Source organism: Denticeps clupeoides, chromosome 12 (assembly GCF_900700375.1).
Source record: "Denticeps clupeoides chromosome 12, fDenClu1.1, whole genome shotgun sequence".
Lineage (NCBI taxonomy): Eukaryota > Metazoa > Chordata > Actinopteri > Clupeiformes > Denticipitidae > Denticeps > Denticeps clupeoides.
This window is the reverse complement of record NC_041718.1, coordinates 18,273,935-18,293,056: the sequence shown is the minus strand read 5'-3', so window position 1 is coordinate 18,293,056 and position 19,122 is coordinate 18,273,935. Positions and strand designations below refer to the sequence as shown.

The window sequence follows — 19,122 nt, the reverse complement described above, 5'->3', positions numbered from 1 at the left end:
ATCATTCTTTTTTACACGTATGAACACACACTCACACACACAGTGCCTCCTGGATCCTGTTTTTTGGCCTTCCACAGAGTTATTTGAATCTTTCTCTGGATGCAATTGTGTCACGCACACATCGTTCAAACCTCTGAATCTCACATATGTGATGCATATTTTTTTTTGGATGAATCATCTAAATGAGTCACAGTAATAACACACACACATGTACACACACACACAGGCAATTTCAGAGGTAATGGCCACTGCACAAGTAATGTCCAAATAAATGGAGCAACCAAATAACGAGGTCAAAGGTAAGGCCCATAGCCTCAGCCTATGTTGACCTGAACACCATGACACACTGACAGTCACAAGAACGAGCGCTGATTGTGCTCAATATTATTGATAAGACATTTTCTTGGTGGCTACTGCCGGCTCAGGTGTTTTGCATTCAGTGGGTCGGGATTTGCATTTTCGTAACAAGCTCCCCATTTGCACATGTACAGCCTTGAGAGGAGATGCTTTGAACCCTGGGACACGACCCAAACCTCCGCGGGCGTGAGTGAGGTGCCGCCACTATTACCAGTTTCTCTCAGAGGCCACACGCCAGCAGGCTTTAGGGAGTATTCACAGAATTAAAAAAACTAAAAAACAAACGTCGTAATGAAGCCTCAAGAGTTTTGAAACTCTGGAAGGCATTTACGGTTACTCGGTCATCTAAGACTCTTAATGCGCATGGCATTTCTGAGAAAGCTCAACACGGGGCCAGATCTTGCAGGGGATCTTGGATGGCGGCTAAGAGGCTTTCAGACAAAATGGTTATGATGGGTTCCCATGCCTTGTGCACCCCATGTAGGAAGGGAACGCTCTGTTCACTGCAGAACGGGAACCCAGGCTCCTTCTGGGTGGGTTGGACACAATGCAATGTCTTGCCTACACGAACCATGAGCTGATCCCTGTGGCCAATCAATTTCAACCAAGGCCATTTACCATTAGATACCATATTAATTGTGTGTTCATGTTCAAACTGGCTGTGCCAAGGATCGCTGCATTTTGAGGGGGAATGCCTCGCTGCATGCCTCGGGTGTTCTTTTGAAATGCACCGTGCATTATACTCAGTCAGATGAGCTGAATTACAGATGTCAAACGATAAATTCTTATTTTCACGGGAGCATTTTACAACCTGCCGTGTAAAAACTGACGTACTAATATGTCTGTCTTGTTATTCAGATGTCTTTGCCATGCTGCCAGCTGTTAGTGTTAGAACCTTCATAATGAAGCTGCATTTGAGATGAAACACACCTTTCTACAATAAATATACCAGAGATTTTTATTAGAACGTTATCCACAGACAGTGACGTTATTGAGACAGATATTGCAGTACAATCAAGCACCATTCCATGCAATAATGTCCCTGGGATGGTAAGGTAACGTTCAGACAGGACCTTTAGGGAACGTTGAGGGAACATTCTTTTAGTTTGCAAGGCTGGCTGTGTGATTGCACACTGAGCGGAATACAACGGCAGCCTGTAGATGCCCACTTCCTCTAGCATGTGCTCTGCATTCCATAATCTGGGATTATGCATCCATTTGGTGTCCCTCTTCAGTTACATAACAGGCTGTACGAATCTTTGTGTCAGTAGGAGCGGAGGTGGAGGAGGGGGGCTTTGACAAAGAATCTGGGAGGGGTGAGAGGAGGGAAATTGTCAGAGAGCAGAGAAAGGGCGCATGAATGTTTCTTCTGACAGATTTGCTCCATGGGAGCATCTTCATGGCGGGGAGGGGGAAGGAACGGGTGCTCCACAAAACAGCATGCTGGAAGTCATGTTTGACCAAAAGCAGATAAAGAGCATTCCTGTTGGGCAGCCCTGACTAAATTATCCCAGTTAATGGGAAAATCTTGTTTTGTGGAACTGCCCCCAGGTCAGTTGTGAGAGAAGGAAATAATGGAAGCGGCTGTTCCTGGTGCCTTCGAGGGTGTCCTTATTGGGACCGGGCAGGAGCCGTTTTGTTGCATGCTGCCATGGAGACAAAATTAAGACGGGTCTAATTGGTTGCTATTTGTTGCCCGTCTTCTTATATCCGTATGTGTATGAAATGCCATGTCTCCACTAGAGGTCTGTACCTTTACTGGTCTCACGATTCGATTCGACTGCGATGATCAATGCCTCAATTATCGATTCATCGTGAGTCATCCCATGCAATAAGCATTATGTTCACATCGTCCCATACTTCACAATATGTCAGTGAAATGAGAGTTAAGGCAGTAAAACAGCAATCAAACGCTACTTATGCCAGCAGACCAGGGCGCCATTTATCACAAGGAGTTTTTTAGATTGCCACTCACTCATTTATAACCTCTTACTCTGAAGCAGGGCCGTGGCTTCTGGAGCCAGTCCTCGCACGTTGGGTGTGGGGGCGGAGACTCATCCGGGGCGGGGCACCAGCATGCCACACACATAATGCCCAGATTCGAACTCATGTCGCGGCACTGTGCAGCCCTTGAGCTCGCCACCTTAGTTCCAGGTTAAAGACCATTTGTACTCATTTATATGAGCTAATTCGGTATGTATTCATAAATTTTATGACTCTGCTGGATAATTAGGGACAGGTCCATTCAGCAAAATAGCAGATGGATGGACCCAGTTCGGCGGCTGAACGCGCCCAAAACAAAAAGACCTCGCTCGACAAGAAGGTCAGAATGCCTTCATGTAGCTCGTTGACTGGCGTCTGGAATAGAAAAATCAGCCCTGGACCAGTATCTTCCGAGACCAGAGCCTGTAATGCCTGGTCGGCCGGCGACTCCCACGCAGTGCTTATGGTTCTCGAATAAACAACACAAAGCACAAGCCCCCCTCGGGTACATGAAAGGAGCGCAGAGCTTTGCACCTCGGCCGCTGAGCTCTCTAATGGTGTGTCTCTCTCCCTGGGTATCTCGCGTGGCCCCGCGGGCTTCTGGGTGATCACAGGGCTGAGATGATGAATGCAAGGCCATAGATGCGTATAGCCATGCTCATGGACGTGCAATCTGTTTATTTAGGGATTGCTTCTTTAATTTTTCCAGGCAGGTCATTTAAGAGCAAGATCTTGCATCCCTTTAATGTGCGTTATTTGGACGTTTTTTTTTTTTTTTTTGCCAGAAATGATTGGATTTAAAAGCTACGTTACAGAAACACTCAGCTCGATGTTTGCAGTTCGTGGCTGAGGTCCAGCACCAGGGTCTGTGAATGAAGAACGTGCGTGCCACGCATCATTCACAACCGAATCAGCATCTTTGGGTGGAGGGTGATGCGCTGTTTCTTGATTTTGTCTGACCTGGCGGGCTTCATTTCTATGAGACGGGCCAAAGCAAAAGTGACATTTCAATTTAACGTGGGACACCGGACCCTTTTCATTTTGCCGAATGGCTTCAGGTGGCCCGGCATCTGTTCGTCATTAAAAGACTGGCAGAGTCGTACTGTGGCGCTGGTCCCCCTGGTCACATTTTGACATTCTTTTTTTTTCCATGCCATTGCTTGGCATCTGCACATTCAACACATTTTACAAAAATAAAATAACACAAAAATTCTACTTGTTTATGTTCAAAATGTCATCTACAAATAGGTATTTTTGATAGCCTACACTCCTATACATGTAGAACAATGCAAATGAAAATACAAAAAAAAGGTCAGCAATGAAAGACCCTGGCAGTCTTCATGATAAGCCCTGTAACATTTACCTCTCTTACATTTACATTTTACACTTTTATCCTTTTTATTACTTTATTAATAAACTTAATATGAAGGATGAACATCCTTATTTGGCAAAAAATAACTATAGACAGGGCAGGTCCATACACAGAGGCATTTTGTACAGATTTGTCAAGAACTACAACGTTTTCTGTCAAAACTGAGTACGGATGCTCTGGTCTGTAACATGAATAACGTTATTTATTCATGATGATAGAATAAAATCTCACGTATGAAATGTTATTCCTTGATCCTTCATTATTACAGCCGTACGTGGCCCTGCATCAGAGAAGTGTGGTTGAATGAGCTTGGAACCCCATCCAAATATGGCGGCGGTATTGACGCATGTTGATAGGCATATAGTGTGTGTGTGTGTGTGTGTGTGTGTGTATATATATATATTGTGCGACACTTAGTGTTTATATCTATGTCCACGCTTGAGGACCTGTTGACTGAGCAAGTCCGCAAATATTTGGTTTGCAGCCTTGACACTGACATCTGGTGGTAAGGGGTCAGTGTCGCACAGTACGGTGTATCAGCACAAACGTTAACAACACAACTGTGTACTGTAAGTGCTGTGAAATGCTGGAAATGGATGCGCGTACGTAGCTCACAGCAAGTATATGTCTGCCTTAAGAGTCCTGTCTGTGCGGCTGAGCTTAAAGTCTCTGAGGTCAGGTGACAGTTTGCAGTGTGCGTCCACGAGCCCACTGAAAAGAAGCCTTCAGCAATCTTCTTAAATTCAGCCAGATATCTGAATATGTACGCACGCTTCCCCTCCCCTTGGCGCTTGCCTTTCTTCCAGTCTGGGAAAAAAAAAATGAAATTTTGCATCACACACGTTTTCTCGCTGTTCTTTCAACAGACAGAACCGCTGCCACACACACGCACACACACACACACACATGTGCTGGTGGCTGTGTCACATCCTAGCATGTGTTTGTCTGTCCATAAATTACTACAATCTGATATCGACAGCGCGGATGGACGTTTACGCTGTGTTGCCATGGCAACCCCCGAGGAGAGGCAGGCGCAAGGTGGATCCCGGGTTCTCTGGGTGGTCTTGCATTTCAGATGGAGGAGCTGAGGTTTCCGCTGGTTGTCTCCCTCCCTCTATCTCTCGCCTTTCCTGTGGCCTGGGAGGTGGCCAGGGGTGGATTAGCGAGCTCGCGCCGGGGCTCTTTGCTTCCACAGAGCAGTTTAGAGCTTCTCGGAGCAGCAGCCAGTCTGCTCAGATTGAGAGGGAGAGCAAACAGCCATTAGCAGGTATTTATTGTGGTCTGTCCCCCGACACACACACACACAGTCTGCTTGTGTGTGTACATGCAGACATGCCTCATGAAGCAGTGATGGGCATTTAACGAGCGGAGGAGATGAATGCTCTCTGGGAATGAGGGAGTTAAGGATGGGGGATGGGAAGGGAGGAGTGAGGAGCTGACAGTTTGAATCAGGGCTAGTGGGAATATTGAAAATAATGATTATTTCCATGGGGGGAAAAAATCAACTGTGAAACAGCTCGTTTTTTTTTTTAAGGTTGATGACCATTGAAGCCTGCATGGGGGTCAGGGTACAGCATCTCTTAATACTTCAGGAAGGATTCAACAGCAGTGACCTGTTGAGTCTGTTCTGGTAGAAACTTCTTCCTCTCTGATCGCTCCACACAAAGAATATGAAGAGGTGAGACCCGCAAGCTGCACTGCATTTTTCAGCTGAATAAAAGGAAAAATCCACACAAAAGGCAGCGCTTGCATTCAAAGAAGGAGAAATAAGCTGACTCCTGCATCATAGAGCTTTTTCCCACAAATCACAAAATTGTCTATATGCAGTGTGGCAGTGACATACGTCACCACTGTTTCTGGGTCGGTGTCAGGCTTGGATTTAGGACTAGAGTTAATCTTATTGTGTGTTATGCTGGTTTTTACTTTACATACAAATACATCTACATGATTAATACATTTACATATATGGGAGTGATATATGTCATTTTCATCATAGGTATAACCTTAACTGTGAAAGACTAAAAGAAAAAGAATCTAAAGGAAAAAATACTGAAAACTTTATAATAGAAGTAGATACAATAGGAAAATAGAATTAATATTTGGTACAGAAACAATTGCAAAGGTCAGACATTTCCTGTAGTTCTTGACCAGGTTTGCAGACACTGCAGCAGTGACTTTTGCCCAGTCCTCCATACAGACAGTCGCTGGGCAACATGGAGTCTCAACTCCTCCATGGGTTTTCTATTGGGTTCAGGTCTGGAGACTGGCTAGGTCACTCCAGGACCTTGAAATGCTTTTTACAGAGCCACTTAGTTGCCCTTGATGTGCGGTCCAGGTCATTTCCATGCTCACAATACATGGGCCCATCCATCCTCTCCTTCATACAGTGCAGTTGTCCTGTATTGGCAGAAAAGCTCCAACAAAGCATTATGTTTTCCAGTCCCATTCTTTATTGTTGGGATGGTGTTCTTGAGCTTGTTTTCATCTTTCTTCTTCCTCCAAACACGGTGAATGGAGTTCATGCCAAAAAGTTCAATTTTAATCTCATCTGACCACATGACCTTCTCCCATGTCTACTCTGGATCATCCACATGGTTTCTGGCAAGCTTCATACAGGCCTGGACACATACTGGCTTGCGCATGCTGCAGAATTTTAGTCCATGACTGCCCGGTGTGTTACTAATGGTAACCTTTGAGGCTGTGGACCCAGTTCTCTTCAGGTCATTGACCAGGTCCTCAAGTGCAGTTCTAGGCTGATTCCTCACTGTTCTCATAACGACTGACACACCACGAGACGAGATCTTGCATGGATCCCCAGGGAGATTGACAGTCATCTTGATTTTCTTCCTCTTTCTAACAATTGTGCCAACAATTGCACATATTGGCCTGGAGCCCATCCCAGCCTTGTGCCGGTCTATAGTTTTGTCCCTGGTGTCCTTAGACAGCTCTTTGGTATCGTGGAGAGCTTGGACTCTGATTGATTCAGTGTGTGGACAGGTGTCTTTTATACAGGCATCAAGTTGAAACAGGTGCAATTCAGAAAGGTAATGAGTGATGGATGGGGGGGCTTCTTAAAGACATTTAACAGGTCTGTGAGAACCAGAATTCTTGCTGAATTCATGCAATTCTAGAGAATTATTTAAAAATCAAACCATGTGATTTTCTAGATTTTTCTGGATTGTCACTTAATATTCAGTGTCATTTTGCATTCGTTCCATGGTGAAATCACTTCACCGATGGTAACTTGAAAGCATGTTGTAAGTCGCTCTGGATAAGGGCGTCTGCCAAATGCCTTAAATGTAAATGGAGGCGCAAACACTCGACATGTGCAAAGAAGTTGATTTTAATAAAGGAAAACAAAGACACCGGGGCGACTGAAAGGCAGCACAACATCAATAATGCAGGACAAGGGTGTGAGGGAGAAAACCCACATGTAAAAGTTTCTAATCACCCATGCCAAATGATCAGAAGCTGGGAGTGATTAGAACCCTTGTGTGTATGTGGACTGCCTTGGTGTCAGTTTGTTTATCGGCTTTATTTCAGGTGTTCAGGAGCTCCAACTTCCCACTTCTGAGTTACCAGGGCGCCAGCACCTGACAAAATACCTAGTAAATAGGCAAAGGCCCAACATTGTAATTCTATAATGTATTATTAAATTAAACTTGGACAAATTATTTGCCAACATTGTGCGTTAAATTTCACATTGGGCGATATATGTATATATTTTTTTTTGGCACCAACTGCCCGGTCAAGGATTTATTGATAACCTTATCAAAACGTTTTGTTTAATATGTATATCTCAATCAAATCATTTTTATCAGCAGGCATTAGCAGTCAACAAAGAGAAAATGCATTTGTTTTTTGGGATGTTCAATACTACATCATAATCTCAATCATTTCTATATGCTGTCATATTATGGATGTAACTCTCTAAACAACCCAGGGTGATCCAGTGCTGACCTGTCCTTATCCAGGAGCCGTATAGGTTGCGGAGTTCACCGCGGTGACCACGGCAACATGCTCTCTCAGGAGGAGCACTTGGGCAGCAGGGTGGCCAGATGGTGGGAGAATCCCTCAAGGGAATCCCTCACCTGCTTGTTTTCTACTGTTGCCTGGCATCAAAGGCCAGGGATTTCTTCCCTGCAGTGATTAACTTCAGAACTTCGGATTGCTGAGAATTTAAATGCAAGTGCATACCTATAGCAAAGTGCAGATGTCTGAATAATTTCAGGTACACAAATCCAACAGCAAATTACCCCCAGTATGTGTTTTTTTTTAATGACCACACCTTCATCTGCCCTCTGTCTGTGTCTCATGCATTTATGGCCTTGACTCTTTTTGAGCTTTAATGAGCCTTTTCCAGTTCATTTACCCTAATGTGGCTCACCTGCTTAGATAAGCCGTAGACAGAAAAACCGACGATGTACGTCATGTGCATAGAGTTTAGAGATAATGAATGTACAGGGGACATTTGTCCTAATGTCTTAATTATTATGAAGAGGACATTTCTAGCTGCAAATGGAGTATAATTTGGCCCTCAGTGTGCACTCAATTTGATTTGTGTTGACATGGGCAAGGAATTGCACCAATGAAACCCTCACAGTGGCAGTAACTCCAACCTCGCTAGGAAAATTGGTCTTACCGGTTATCGCAGCACAGTAATCACATTTCTCCACAATTCATGCAATTCATTTGTCATTAAAGGTTCCACACTTGCCCACGTCTTGTGCACGGATGACTGAGTTCTTCATGTTTTGAAAGAGCCCAGCATACGCCTTGATGGGCAGAATATTAATTCTGCTTTGGTGTCTCTTTCAGAGTCCTTAGGGTTTTACTCTGACACTGACATTTTCTGTGCACTGCACCTTCACCGTAGCATCAGTGCACTTGCGTTGACAGTAGTTTTCATCAGATTTGAGTATTGAATGGCTTTTATGTGTTTTAGTCATCGCTCCATCGCCTTCCAGTCTTTTGTAAGATATTAAAACCACCACCACCAAGTTGTCAGATTTCGAGCACCACAGTAGACTTCATAGCCAATGCCAGCTACACCTACTCATTTGGTAGACCCATCTCACACTGCATGTGTTGCAGCCAGCCTCTTCCACCCAGGGCTGTCAATTCCTTAACAACTTGGTTCGGTAGTGGATATGGTCCTGAGGGGATTATAACTGAGGTTGCTATAATCTATAAAATGACGGCGGAATAAAAAAGTTTCATTTCGTGAGAATAGAAACCAGAGGAAAACAGAGGAGGATGGAGGAGACAGGATATTGAATGCAGTGTTGCCAGATTGGGTGGTTTTGTATTAGATATTTAGATATTTTAGAATGTTAGACATAAGATATGTAGATAGATAATATATACGATAGAACAGGTATGGAAGAACAACAATGACATAGTCAGATAGTTTGGGCAGTTTTGTGTGTGTTTTTGTGCGTTTTGGACGATTTTGGATTGAGTTAGTCTGGCCCTTGGCATTATAGATTGTGCTACTTTTCAATATCAATATCAATATATCAATAAACATCAATAAAGCTTCTGACTGTTTAATGTTGTAAATGTGTCTACAGTCAGAAGAAAATCTAAACAAGAAATAACCTGGTTGGTTATGGGGATGGGTGTGTAAGACATAATACTGCAGCCAGCCAGCATCGGCATAAGTTGGGTTTTTCAGGTTTCAGCCCACTGGTGAGTTCACCACATTTTCATGGTGGTCATTGTACGCCATAAATTCTCATTAAAATATGCCATAGGCTGTTAAAATATTTTAAACATTTCTATTGGAGGTCATATGTAGTTGTCATACCGTCTCTGCATTGAGAGGAGGTATCATATTTATAATGATAAATATTTGAAATGATACACGGCCAGTGCTCAAGGAAGAAAAAGCAAATACCTCTGCCTGCAGTGGTGCACAGCATAAATATTTTGACTTCTTAGTACTGAATAGAAGCTGCAGCTCCAGTGCATTTATTAAAAAAAAAAAAAATCCCCCCGCAATAATTTCTCTCAAGAATAGCCCCCTCATCCTCAAAAAAGGAAAAAAAAAAGAAGCACATTTTGCAGCATCTCTGCAGGCAGTTGGCAATTAGCTACAATTAGCTGTAATTGCGCTCACTGTAACAGAGCGGTCGTTCCCTTCACCGTGCCAGCGAGAGGACTTCGTGAAGTCTGTTCTTTATACCGCATCAAAGGCACATGCCCTGGGCACGTCACAATTACAGTAGAGAAAAGCCCATTGTAAAATGGCTCAACGCGCACTATTGTGTGTTTGTGAATGGACGACTGGGTCAGGAGAGAAAAGTTGAACTTTTCTCTCCTGAGCTCTTTTTTTCCTCGTTTGCAGAAAATAATGCTCACTCTTCAGATGAATTAGTGATTCATTAAATTTAATGAAAAAAAGACATTCCAAAGAAGAGGGTAGGCAAGAATGAGACATAAAATGTGTAATTATACATTTCTGCTCTGGCATGCATGCTCTGGCCTGGGTGGTGCAGGGCTCCTAAATAATTTGTGTTGTGAGAGTACAGGCAAAAGACCAAGCTTGTATTTGGAGGCTGTATCACAGTATACCGCTTTAATAAAAGTGCAGTTTCATAAAGATATTTCTAAATGCAGCGCTACCAAGATATTTTACTCTTTAGTCTTTATTTTCTTCCCCACAGCACTTTGTGTTCACAAAATAAACAGACAGAAACGAGTTTGCTAGTTTACTGTATCTTTGCTCAGGAGGAACTAACTGTCATACAGAAGGTGAACTTTACTGATGTTTTTCATAAAATTGTACATTTGCAGCGATGATTGACAGCTTCCCTGTTTCCATGTGTAAAGCAGTGCAAGTATTGTTGCCAAATATGTGGTCATTTCAGCCCATAAACATTCAAACATGCTATAACAATGAAATGTATTTAACTGCTGTGACTGTTAACATTATTAAATAAGAAAAGGCTTCTTCAATGGATAGTGAGCTATTAGATTAGGTTAGATAGACTATCAGGCTTTTTTCTACTAATTAGCAAATATTAGATTAATTAATAGTACTTAAACAGCATTTATGAACGTTGTATGAAAGGATTGCAAAAACACCTATTTGGGTCAAGACTGAGAAGTTTCTATCTATCTTTTGAGAGGCTCTGGAGGTAGTGGTCCAATCTGGGATGATATCTAGGATAGTTCACATTTTTTTTCTTTCTTATAATTGGGCCTAATTTGAAGGTTCAACCTGGCCCCTGTCTCCTGTGGTTTTGATGTAGATGCTCTGGAACTGTCTCTTTTCATCAACTGTCTCCTCCCCAGCTGCCCTCTGTCAGAAACGAGTAGAGCCCCATCGTCCACTGGAGTTTGAATTTGCAAAAGATGTCACGAAAAATAAGACGTAATGCTCATCTTCATATTGTGCATTTTATTGGGCTTTGAAAAGACTCCTCTCCTCTCTTTCAGATCAGCAAGCTGCAGCTGCAGACGGTGAAGGAGCGTTTCCAGGCCTTCCTCAATGGAGAGACGCAGATTGTAGCAGATGAGGCCTTCATCAATGCAGTCCAGAGCTATTACGAGGTTATAAATAATTCAAGCTTTCTACCATTTTTATCTTGGAAAAGTGCACTTGACATTGCAAGAAAGCAATCACAACCTAATAAGCGGACGGGCATGTAGGGTAAAATGGGCTTGTTGTCATTGCCTCGCTGTGCTGTAATTAAAGCTGTGGGGTTAAAATGTCTCTTGATTGCAGTCCAGAATGCCAACCGTTCAGGGCCCAAGGGACTCAAAAAATTAACCTCAAGACATTAGGATTTGACCACGTCAATTGCCAGGCATAACACAGGACTTCCCCAAGCTACAAGTCACACACCAGTGTAGCTATTGTGAGAATGCTTGTCATAATTAATTAGTATTGAGTTTACATGGGAACTGCTTTCCATGTAATGAGAAAAATGAACAACAGGTTTAGAAAGTCCCAGTGCCTGTTTGTATTATTCATTTACAGCATTTACCAGTATTATTCCATTAAGACAGAACAGTAGTGAACCGTATTCAGGCATATTCAACTGAAAATAGAGATTTTTGATTCAAGCTTGGGTAACAACAACCAGGAGTTCTGGGCATGGGTCCATGTATTTTTATTATTAATAATAATGATTAACAACAAATATGTATATTTGTTTTATTTTCATTATAATAACAATATCATAAGATAATTATAAAGACATTTCTAATAAGATTACAATAAGCATATAGAATATAGTAAGAAATAAATGTTAGTATAACTTAACGTAATGACATTTTGAGCATAATAGAATTTTGAAGAGGAAAGACATCGTCCCTCTTGAAAACTGATCCAACTGCTGATGGATTAGCGTGACGTGCTCTAAATAGACCCACTGAACAAAAGTCATGTGGCTTAATTAAAACATATTATAAGGGTGTCTTTCTCCATGTTACATTCAAATTTATGGCATTTAGCAGACGCTCTTGTCCAGACAGATTCAGTACACATTGTTGTAGTCCACATCTGATATTCAGTCCTGTACAGCTAGACTTAAATCAGCATCTTTTTTTTAACAGATACTATTAGTTAAGTCATATACCATCACAACCCTTATTTAGGTTCAAAGAACATTTTCATAACCAAAAGAATAGTCTGGATAATGCACATAATTAGTTTTTTTTTGGCAATGGAGAGGTTAAGTATTTAATCCAGTAGATATTCCTTAACAAGTGTGTCCTTAATCATTGCTTGAAGAAGGGAATCGGCTGTCCTGTTGGCAATAGGAAGTTCGTTCCATCACTGTTGAGCCAGAGCTGAAAAGAGTCTAGATACACGTTTTGCTCGTTTGATGAGAGGAGGCTCAAGACGTACATGTTTGATGCTCAGTGAAGATTTTTTCTCATAAATGCATGGTTATTGGAAGATCCTGTTTGTACAGATTCGAATTTGATATCCTCTGGTATGGAAAACTATTTCTTTTTTGCACCGCCTAAATACCATACCGCCAGTCACGGTCAGAAGGATCTCCTAATCTGTCCAGTGGCTCAACGAGATTCAAATCACTGAAATTCTGCATTATTTTGACCGAGCTAAAGCCGGATTTTTCAATTCAATTAAGGCCCTAATGCTCTTTAGGGCTCACCGAACCTTCTCTGCAGGCCGTACGGGTTTACCTGAGTGGCACCGAGTCCGTATGTGTAGTCCATTCATCTCTGTCTCCGGTCAGGCAGAAGTGAAGGGTTCTCGGTCTCAGCACGTAGTAAACACTCAGTGATATGGAAGGAAACGCGGGTGTCGCCGAAGGGCCTCAGCCTGTGTAAGTGGGGCAGATGGCCAGCCTTCCGTACTGCACTTCCTAGCGACAAAATTGCTTTGGGAGGAAAAAAATCGCTTGAGAAAAATTATCCGCTTCCGACCAAGCAGAAAGATCCACCAGCCGGATAGGATTAAAAAAAAAAAAAAGAATAGAACACTGACCTTTTATTTTCATCAATCTCTGAAAAGAACAGGGGGCTGTGAAGCGATACACACAGATAAAGGCTAAAATGTAATAAAATATTGACATTGCAATATAACACCAAGCTCCGAGATGAATGGAGAATTCTTAAAGCCATTTATGTAACTGAATTAATGTCAATTAATTACACTGATTATTTAAGCTCCTATCACAGACAAGGTTTATTCAAGTGGTTGTGTTCATCTACACGAAAACACAGACCTATAAAAAGATACTTTGTCTATTAATAGTAATATGGTAGTGGTCAGAGCCTAGTGGGTTACACACTCGCCTATGAACCAGAAGACCCAGGTTCAAATCCCACTTACTACCATCGTGTCCCTGAGCAAGACACTTAACCCTAAGTTGCTCCATGGGGGGACTGTCCCTGTAACTACTGAAACGTAAGATGTTTGTTACAGGAAATGAGCTGCAGACAAATTATGATTAAAAAACAATTGAACTTAAAGATTTTTAAAACATCAGCTGCAAAATAAAAAAAAATGATCGCAGATCAAAATTACAGTTACACTACAGGGAGTGCAGAATTATTAGGCAAATGAGTATTTTGTCCACATCATCCTCTTCATGCATGTTGTCTTACTCCAAGCTGTATAGGCTCGAAAGCCTACTACCAATTAAGCATATTAGGTGATGTGCATCTCTGTAATGAGAAGGGGTGTGGTCTAATGACATCAACACCCTATATCAGGTGTGCATAATTATTAGGCAACTTCCTTTCCTTTGGCAAAATGGGTCAAAAGAAGGACTTGACAGGCTCAGAAAAGTCAAAAATAGTGAAATATCTTGCAGAGGGATGCAGCACTCTTAAAATTGCAAAGCTTCTGAAGCGTGATCACCGAACAATCAAGCGTTTCATTCAAAATAGTCAACAGGGTCACAAGAAGTGTTTGGAAAAAACAAGGCGCAAAATAACTGCCCATGAACTGAGAAAAGTCAAGCGTGCAGCTGCCAAGATGCCACTTGCCACCAGTTTGGCCATATTTCAGAGCTGCAACATCACTAGAGTGCCCAAAAGAACAAGGTGTGCAATACTCAGAGACATGGCCAAGGTAAGAAAGGCTGAAAGACGACCACCACTGAACAAGACACACAAGCTGAAATGTCAAGACTGGGCCAAGAAATATCTCAAGACTGATTTTTCTAAGGTTTTATGGACTGATGAAATGAGAGTGAGTCTTGATGGGCCAGATGGATGGGCCGTGGCTGGATTGGTAAAGGGCAGAGAGCTCCAGTCCGACTCAGACGCCAGCAAGGTGGAGGTGGAGTACTGGTTTGGGCTGGTATCATCAAAGATGAGCTTGTGGGGCCTTTTCGGGTTGAGGATGGAGTCAAGCTCAACTCCCAGTCCTACTGCCAGTTTCTGGAAGACACCTTCTTCAAGCAGTGGTACAGGAAGAAGTCTGCATCCTTCAAGAAAAACATGATTCTCATGGAGGACAATGCTCCATCACACGCGTCCAAGTACTCCACAGCGTGGCTGGCAAGAAAGGGTATAAAAGAAGAAAAAGTAATGACATGGCCTCCTTGTTCACCTCATCTGAACCCCATTGAGAACCTGTGGTCCATCATCAAATGTGAGATTTACAAGGAGGGAAAACAGTACACCTCTCTGAACAGTGTCTGGGAGGCTGTGGTTGCTGCTGCACGCAGTGTTGATGGTGAACAGATCAAAACACTGACAGAATCCATGGATGGCAGGTTTTTGACTGTCCTTGCAAAGAAAGGTGGCTATATTGGTCGCTGATTTGTTTTTGAATGTCAGAAATGTATATTTGTGAATGTGGAGATGTTATATTGGTTTCACTGGTAAAAATAAATAATTGAACTGGGTATATATTTGTTTTTTGTTAAGTTGCCTAATAATTATGCACAGTAATAGTCACCTGCACACACAGATATCCCCCTAAAATAGCTAAAAATAAAAATTACTTCCAAAAACATTCAGCTTTGATATTAATGAGTTTTTTGGGTTCATTGAGGTTGTTGTACAATAATAAAATTATTCCTCAAAAATACAACTTGCCTAATAATTCTGCACTCCCTGTATATGTGTGCTAATTTATTGTGATATGTACATTTTTAAAGCAGCAAAGTAATAAAGGAAAGACAGTGATGATTGTGACCTGTAATAAATATGATAAATCTATTTTAAATTATGATGTGCAGGTTTTCCTAAAGAGCGACCGGGTCTCCAGGATGGTGCAGAGTGGGGGCTTTTCTGCAAGCGACTCCCGGGACGTTTTCAAGAAGCACATTGAGAAACGTGTGCGCAGTCTTCCCGAGATCGATGGCCTGAGCAAAGAGACCGTGCTGAGCTCGTGGATGGCCAAGTTCGACACCATCTACCGGGGCGAGGAGGACCCACGCAAGCACCAGCAGCGATTGACAGCCAGCGCCGCCTCCGAGCTCATCCTCAGCAAGGACCAGCTGTACGAGATGTTCCAGCAGATCCTCGGCATCAAGAAGTTTGAGCACCAGCTGCTCTACAACGCCTGCCAGGTGAGAGTCTGTAACCCACAGACTTTTTCTTTCTGGCCTTTTCATCACCACTCTTGCTTCATTGGGGTCAAGGCACCAAAAAATACTGTAATGAAACTATTGAGAAGCTGAACCTTCATTCCTAATTCAAGCTATTTCCAAATAATCTCCACCCCTTGCAGACTCAGGATTTTTTGCAGAATTACTGTGCAAACAACAAAAAATGGAAAATGAGGGTTCATTCTCTGCAAATCTGCTTCATTCTCTGCATGATGAAATGTTCTACAGGTCCGCAAATGTCCAAGTCACTGTTTAATGTTTTATTATGAATTTTATTGGTCCCTGCAGAAGACTGATTAAATTAAAATGCTGAAAATGTAGTTCGGAATATGTCCAAAGAATTGGCTTTCTGGAAGAAAGAACAGAAGAAATTTGGGATATCCTCTGAAGGATTATTCCTCGGATCATTAAGGGGAAACCTTAGCGGATACATTTATAATCACCACCTGTCTGAAAGCAGGTTGGTTGAAGGCTTCCAATGTGCTACAGTTCAGGGATCTGAATAAATGTCAGAAGGAGAGTGTTACCGTTCTCAGATGGATGGAGTGGGCGGCGAGGCACGCTTGAAGGAGAATAGAACAATGGAGTGGGATTTCAGTTGATTCAGTCCCGAAATGGAAACATGCTGCATGGAATGTGGTAATTATTTTTATAGTTCCTCCAGTCCACATGGGTTTCGAAAGTGCGATGCTGGAGGTACGTGCTGGAGGTAGTTGAATAGGCAGCTGGGTTTGAGGCATTTAATGTACATAAGCCCCTATTCACACAACGTCCTGTTGTTACAAGCTGGTGGCTAAGATACGATATGAAGAAGCTTCCTATATGCAGGTGAACCCTGCATTGCTTCTGTGGGGTTCATGGTTACATGGTTACATGATGGTTACAGGTGATGTATTGGGCTGTAAGATGTAGGCCATGGGGTGTCACATTCATTGGTTAATCAGAATACCTGAATTAAAGTGCTGATGGTGTGAATGTTGGTGTTGGTATGTGGGCGTGGTCATGTTTGTGACATCCACTGACATTATTATGAGTGTATAGAACAGAGGGAAACAGAGCAGAAAGGGAGGAGATGGACACTGCACAACACCTTGTCCAGAATGAGGAAGTAGGGTGTGTGAGAGCTGTCAATCATGCCCCTATTAGTAAAAAAACAACAATAAACAAATGCCATTAAATCATTTATGTTATTCCAGGATGATGTCCATTAGTTAAAGGTCGTCAAAAGTTTGTCATTGGATTCGGTAATCACGCTTAGAGGCATGCCTGCAGGTTATTTTTTCAAGGCAAGCTATTCTGCTTTTATGGTCATATGCTTTATAAACACATCATGGTTGGCGCTGTGTACTGTACTTCCCACTCTATCAGCGTACATCAAGGCTGCTAGTAGCCCAGTGGGTAACGCACTCGCCTATGAACCAGAAGACCCAGGTTCCGATCCCACTTACTATCTCTTGCCTACGTTGTTCCCATTGGATTAGAAACCAAGCGGCGTACCATTCCGATTATATTTCCATTAGTGGCTTCACTTCTAATGCCAATAATTTGGTTTCCACAGCAACAGACAGCAAGGCGAAGTAGTGTGCAACGTTCATGCCCAAATTGTCTGTGCGCCATCTGAAGCCTGAGGCTAAATATGTTTACATGCCGGCGAGTGTTTATAGCGGGAGGTTTCTCCCCCAAATGACATTCTGTGGTGCCGGTGTCCTCTGATTAAGCTGCTTTGATGGTGGAGGGCTGCCGAGCACATTGTGCTTTTGTTTAGTCTGATTAACAGACATGCATGCTTGCTGATTGCTGATTAGGGTCATAGGACCTTTTCAAGCTAATAATAAATGGCTCCTGGACTTTCTTTTTTCCTGGCTAATGGGATTTATGAAACATTTGCAGTGTGTAGACTAATGGTATTGGATGATGTGACTAATTTGAACCTAAAATAGTTTCCCGTGCAGTCCTTGTGTTTCGTCATTTTGATGTAACAAGTGCATTTTGGGTTTGTGTCCTGATCGGTCATTAAAGTTTCTGGGTCTGGAGCACACAGGGTCATGATTAAAGGGCAGACCACTGAAGGAAACGAAGATGGCGAGGACGGTGGCTTTTGTGTCTCTGTTGTAAAGAGAGGGTGATCTCCACCCCCTGCCTGGGTGCGAAACCTTTAATGATGCCTCCTGCTGCAAGGGTGTCCATTCTAGTCGGCCCACCGCCCTTTACCTCCTTCCATGTCGCCCATGCCCCCTCCCCCCAAGCGGCAATCTTCACAACATCAGTCATGACCTCGAAGCCAAAGCTGCAAATGACATGGGGAAAAATGAGCGAAGCCACGCTGAGGTTCCTGACTGCAGACACTAGGCCATGGCTGATCAAGCTCCCTTTTTTCAATCTGATAGTAAAATTCAGGTCAAATTCAGGTGGGTATCGACGATACCGATCCGATGCTGATACTTCATACAAAATCTAAATGTGGTTGGAAAGTCGAAGTAATAACTGTATGTCCTGCAGCAGTATGAGATTTTCCGGGGGGTTGGGTGTTTGTCTTGTGTACTGAGCTGCTGGAGGGCAGGGTTTGTGCATCACTGAGTCACGTTGATGTGTGCGGAGCAGTATTTCTACCCGCTCGTTTACTTTCAGTTGGAATGAGGTACAGATAAAGAGGAGTGAAAATGTCGATTGTGCTAGTATTGAATCCAATACTGATACCAACTGGTATTAAAAGTATCAATATTTAGGATCACTATAGAGCCAACAGGAGATAAAGACAAATTAACTGATAAATTATAAATAATACCAGTGTTGCCATATAAGTATGTAACTCATCGAGCAATGGGTCCCCAAGAGAGTGAAATTTCTCTTGCGCATCAAGAATTCTTCCCATCTGAACTGAGCAAATGATTTCATTCAGTCTGGTTTGAAATCTTGGTGCTGCAGGAGACTTCCACAGTTCCACAGTTGGGAGAATCACTCAGTGATGAGTGAGCAACAGCCACAAATTGGATTTTGACCATTTCCACAGGATGCATTTGTTTTGTGTAGGCGGCATCCCATGGGTGTGTCTTAACACTGTTACTGACTAGGTTTGGTCAGAACAGTTGCCACGACCCGAGGGCAAGACGAAAAATAATGAGCAAATGAAGGAGGGGGACGAACAAGCTAATTGCGGTACGGTGCAAAGAGTTGGGTAAGTCTCCACCGGTTTTCTCCACCGGATGACATACGATACGAAACACACGGGGCAGTCAAAGGTAGAAAAGGATCCGCTTACTTTGAGTCGATGAGAGACATAAGTAAAAAGTGAAGTGATTGTCATGGTGAAACACTGCAGCACAGCACACGGTGACACAACATAATATGTCCGCTGCTTTTTAT

General features: G+C 42.8%; 1 protein-coding gene across 34 annotated transcripts in view; it reads left to right on the top strand.

The window, feature by feature from the left end:
• Nucleotides 1–19,122, top strand: part of cadpsa (Ca2+-dependent activator protein for secretion a) — an 88,491-nt gene that overhangs the window by 2,738 nt on the left and 66,631 nt on the right. For all 34 annotated transcript variants that reach the window (XM_028998838.1, XM_028998834.1, XM_028998836.1 and 31 more), the window contains exons 3-4: nucleotides 11,156–11,269; nucleotides 15,388–15,720. In XM_028998838.1, the coding sequence (XP_028854671.1) occupies nucleotides 11,156–11,269; nucleotides 15,388–15,720 (447 nt within the window). The remainder of the gene's footprint in view (nucleotides 1–11,155; nucleotides 11,270–15,387; nucleotides 15,721–19,122) is intronic.